This window comes from Desmodus rotundus, chromosome 5, assembly GCF_022682495.2.
Source record: "Desmodus rotundus isolate HL8 chromosome 5, HLdesRot8A.1, whole genome shotgun sequence".
In the NCBI taxonomy this organism is placed as follows: domain Eukaryota; kingdom Metazoa; phylum Chordata; class Mammalia; order Chiroptera; family Phyllostomidae; genus Desmodus; species Desmodus rotundus.
This window is the reverse complement of record NC_071391.1, coordinates 11,651,399-11,656,744: the sequence shown is the minus strand read 5'-3', so window position 1 is coordinate 11,656,744 and position 5,346 is coordinate 11,651,399. Positions and strand designations below refer to the sequence as shown.

The following is a 5,346-nucleotide window of genomic DNA, read 5'->3' as shown; positions in this document are numbered from 1 at the left end:
CTCTGGTTAGGCTGGTGGATATCCAACAAAGTGTAGAAATAAACAGCCATGAAAACCTGCTTCTGCTAATGTAGTTCATTTGCTTGAGGGTATTTTTAGTAGTTTATTTTTTATGGTATTTTTCATTACCATTTATCACCCTTATACTCTGATTCTCTTCCACCCACCCCATGAGTATGATCTTTTATAAAATGTATGTTTTTGGATCATGCTTTACAAAATACAATGTATTCTATTATACATTTGCTCATAATATCGTTCCAGTGGAGACTGGAGCAGAGGTAGTTGAAATCGACAAATCTGAGGGATGTTCCGGGGTGAATGCTCTTTACTTAGAGTGTAAGTGTCATGTGGGTCTTTACAGATCCATCACTTCAGTGCCCACAACCATTCATGTAGTTTCTGGGGGATGACGGAATGTGCATTGCCAAGCCTTGTACCCTGAGATTGTTGTTTTAGTGACTCTAAGAAGAGGGAAAATGTCATCTAATACTCCATTTTAGTATCTATTTGTCTGTTTTGTCATTTGGTGTCACTGACACCATGCAGGTGCTTTGGATAATACACATGGAATGCTCAGTGCTTGAGCTAAGAATGCTCACAATCTCATCTTGGAGATGGTGATATAGTAACAGATGATATTAGTACAATGCTTAAAGGAGATAGTTGCCTGTGATGTAAGAATGGGGCATTTAACCAGAGCTGAGAAGTGTGTTGTTTCATTCTTATGATGTTTGAAGAACGTACATTAAGCACACTTTATATGTTAAAGGGAGGTGTGTGTGTGTGCGTGTGTGTGTGTGTAAGGAGAAGAGGACCTAAATGAGAAGCCTTGTGCAGTCTACTACTCTGCCCTCCAGAGAGAAAAGGAGAGAGCCTCCAGGTTTTTCTACAGAATGGCAACCTTAAAATGAAGTGAATATTCTAAGACCCTGAAATTATATAATGTTTCTTATAACGGTATTAACAATTGTTCATTAATAGTGTAAAGATCAGGTACAATTACCTTAAGTTATTAAAATAGATTGTAGCATTATTTAACATCCAACCACTAAGCAATGACTACTATTACAATTGTGTTTAGACTAAAGTTTCAGTTTATTTCACAGATTGACAGAGAACCAAATTAAGACATCACAACTGGAATACTATTGTAAACACTATTTTGTTTTATGTTTTCTTCTCCATCAAAAATAAGTTTTTGTTAATAATTTTTCAAGTTAAACTACATCAATTTGGAATTTCATGTTTTTTTAAGTTAATTATTAAAATGCTATGAACATGTTGTAAAGGGAGATAAAGTACATACATTAAGCACACTTTATACAATAAAGGGATAGTGGCTATTAGAGGAGGTCAAGATTCTACACCCCCAAGCACCGTTCATGCAGTGTCTGTTCAGTTGTCAAAAGCAGGTATCTGTTCCCCAGAGCGAGGGCAAGAGGGGAAATGCACAGTCTGAGGTGAAGGCTGTGATGTGCCGAAGAAGTGTAGAGCTGCTGATGCTGCTGACCCCTGGGGTAGCACGATCAGAAATAGAGGATCTGAGAAGTTGTCTACATCCCATGAACCGTGTCCCTGATGGTTAATCAGCCTTGGGCAATGCAGAAATACAGGTGGGTTTTGTGTAAAATGAACACGCTAGAATAAAACAAAACAGTTATTCTACTTTTCATACACAAAGGCTGCTTTTTCCATCTGTCTTGCAGGACACACACTTTCATTCAATAAATGTTTTCAAAATAATCCTGAAAATGAGCATTGTAAATGACAAAGTATAAATACTAGTGAACAAGACAGACAAGAGCCTTGCATTTATAGGCCTTTGAGCTAAAGCAGAAGAATTTAAATTTATTCTTATTCATTCATTTACTACTTATTACTTCTAAGTGTAATGATGGAAAATTTATAGGATGATACAAGCACATAGGAAGAAGAAAACAAAAGGTAACTTAAACCATTAAAAGTCACTTCAGGCTCAGCAACTTTGTTAAAATAATTTTCTTAAAAAACTGGAATTTGAACATGGAGGAAAATGGTACTGTGCCCATATCTTCCTGGGATACATATATATACATATATACTCATGAATAGAGCAGAATAGTACAAAAAAAATCCTCTTTCCAAAACAGTAGAGTAAACCTATTACTCCTCCTCTTTAATTCACAGAAATACAGATTTATAATGACTATTCTCTACATCCAATTTAGGCACAAATGTGGGTAAAGAAACGTCCAGCATAGTATTTGTGAGACCACAGAAAACTGTGCCAATGTCCATAAACTTTAGGTGTCAACATCTATAAATAAAACCTTCGTGATTGACCACACTTTCACCCAGTACACAATTTAGTGCCCACTGCTTTTTTCAGGGCACCTTTCACATCCTTATTCCTCAAACAGTAGATGAGTGGGTTTAACATGGGGATGACAACTGCATAGAATACAGAGGCCACTTTGTCTGTGTCCCTGGAGTAACTTGAGCTAGGTTGGAAATACATGAAAAAGAGTGCCCCATAAAATATAGCCACAGTGGTTAAATGGGAGGCACAGGTAGAGAAGGCTTTGCATCTTCCTGTGGCGGACTTCATGCGAAGGATGGTAGTTACAATGTAGCTGTAGGAAAGGAGGACAGTGATGACACTGGACCCCACAAGACAACTACAGGAAACTGTCAATGCTATTTCACTGGTGGTTGTGTCTGAGGTGGAGAGGTCTAGTAAGGGTGGGAAGTCACAGAAAAAGTGATTGATGATATTGGAATTGCAGAATGACAATCGAATTGTGCAATAGGTAAAGATTGCCATATCCATAAAACCTGCGGTGTAGGCAGTGGCTATGAGCTGGATGCACACTCTCCTGGACATGGTCACTGTATACAGAAGGGGATTACAAATGGCTACATAACGGTCATAGGCCATGACAGACAGCATGATACATTCTACATCTGCAAAGGCACCAAGAAAGAACATCTGAACAGCACATAAGCTATATGAGATCTTCTTTTGCTCAGATAAGAAATCAGTCAGCATCTTTGGAGAGATAGTGGAGGAGTAGCAGACGTCACAGAAAGACAGATTGCTCAGGAAATAATACATGGGCGTGTGGAGCCGGGCATCCATGCTGATCAGCAGGATCATCCCTAGGTTGGCGATCACCGTGATGCCATAAACCAGCAGGAAGAGCACAAAGAGCCCCTGCTGCACATCCCACCTGCCAGAGAGTCCTAAGAGTAAGAAGTCTGTGAACACGGTGCAGTTCTCAACAGCCATCACTCAGGTTGGCAATCCCTGGTTGTGGAGGATAGAAATAGAAGTGGAGAGGAAAAGCACCTTACTGTCTTATCAGTTAAACTGCTCATTCGTTCTATTTGCCAGCAGTTAGAAGAAGAGCTCAGCAATGTACATTCTCTTTAAGTAAACTGACTCTGCAATGTTTCCAATATGACATAAATTGTAAAAATGACAGTAAATAGCTTACATTTGCATTGCACTATGTAGAGTATGTAAGACACTTTGAATCAAATTAAATCATTTTATTTCCATACCAAACTATGTAGTGTTTTTCCATCTTATAGATTAAGAGATTGATGTCCTCAGAGTCAAGCAAGTTGTTCTTAGAAGTATTTGGTCCAGAAAACCCACATCCTATTACAAGGTTGTTTCTGTTCCTGATGTAGTGTAAGTGTTGTTATATTCTGAAATGAAAGTGCATAGAGAAGTGAGAGATGCAGGTAACAAAAATATTTCATTCTCTCAACATCATCCAATACTGTAAAGCAGGCAGATCACGGGCTTCTTTCTTGATGTATCATATGCCCACCTCCCCATTATCCCCTTGTCCTGTCCCGCCTCAGTCACCAAGGGATAAACATAGGCTGTCATCCAGGACTCCCAGAGCAGGGAGCATTCACTAGAGAAGAAGTTGGAGGGGTCTCCGTGGACGGTAGGTTAGAGGGCGCAGCCTGGAACATGTAGGGCTAACTGTGTGCCTCTGACATGACTATTCCGGGAGGTGTGTTGGGATCCGACAGTAGGCATCCTGGTAGCACAGGTGACCCAGAGGCAAGTGTGGATTGCTGTGTGAGACCCTCCAGTCTAATCTGCTAGAAGCCACTTAATCTATTCACCAAATGATCAAATGTGCAGGATACAAGGTAATGTCTCCTGTGACCACAGTCCCATAACCTCAGAGAAACTTCCATCTGAACTGGGCCCCATCCAACTCCCTAGACATTATAACATTGCTTGACTGTGTTCTTGACCCCCTTCCTCTTGAGAATCTCTGAAATCTGCTTTCCTTTGGTTAAAAAGAGTCGGTCCTTGGAAGGTCTATAAAATTCTATTTTCTACTGTTATATTCTACACAATCCAGCGATATCATACATAATATAATATGTGACCTCTTCTATTCTGTGGGAATATGAGAAAATGGAGCAGAATGTAGAATAGACAAAGTACATCTGAATAACGATGTAGTGATCCACATGCAGGTCTCCAAAATTCTTGGTGTGACATCATCTAGTTATCTGTGCCTGTAGAGACACGTTTTTTAAAAAAATAACTTTATTTCCAACCAAAAGTAAACGTTTGTATACTATTTCTTACCCTCCATTAGTTTTATAACATGGTTTAAGTCAAATAAAGGTAAATACATCTAAAGAAATCTAAAATAGAAATGAGAAAACCACAGTAAAATCCTGTACCTGTTCCAGATCCCGGACTTCTTTGTTGTCTGCTTTCTGTCTGCCAGAGGGTTCAGCACTGTCCCCTCAGTGACCTGGCTTATATCACCCTGGCTGTGTCTGGACCTGGGTGCTGGTCTCTCAGGAGCAAGGGACAGGTATAACAAGATGTTGTATCATGTGTTATTCCCTATGGGCTGGTGCTTGAGAAAGAAACATGGACCTTTTGAAAATGTTGCTTTTGTCCCTCCCTACCTTATTGCCTAATATTGTACTTACTTAGCAATAGTAAAATGAGTTTATTGACGGCTCTTTGCATTCAGCTCCACAAATCTTGTCCAGGTATATGGTTTCCATCTCATAATTATCAGAAACAACTACTCAAGTTACACACAAAGACACACATTTACAAACACTCTCATTAAATATATTTACAAAATAAAGATTTTCATAAAAACAGATAAAATGACTAGAATCATAGTGCTTAGGGAAAAGTAAATTTTGTTTTCTAATATGGGATTTTTAGTATTCAAACAAAAATTACACCAGAATAAATACAGCTTATGTCCAAATATTTATTTTGAAAAATGACAATGCAGCCATTTTTACATTAATTTATTCTTTCTTCTTTTGCTAATATCATTAGGTTTATAGAGAATCTTT

General features: G+C 38.7%; 1 protein-coding gene across 1 annotated transcript; it reads right to left on the bottom strand.

Moving 5' to 3' along the window:
- Positions 1-1,625: 1,625 nt before the first annotated feature.
- Positions 1,626-3,550, bottom strand: LOC128781018 (olfactory receptor 8U9-like). The gene has a single exon (XM_053925082.1). It carries the CDS (start codon positions 3,269-3,271, stop codon positions 2,333-2,335), a length of 939 nt encoding a protein of 312 aa, XP_053781057.1. The 5' UTR covers positions 3,272-3,550; the 3' UTR covers positions 1,626-2,332.
- Between the last annotated feature and the right edge of the window lie 1,796 nt (positions 3,551-5,346).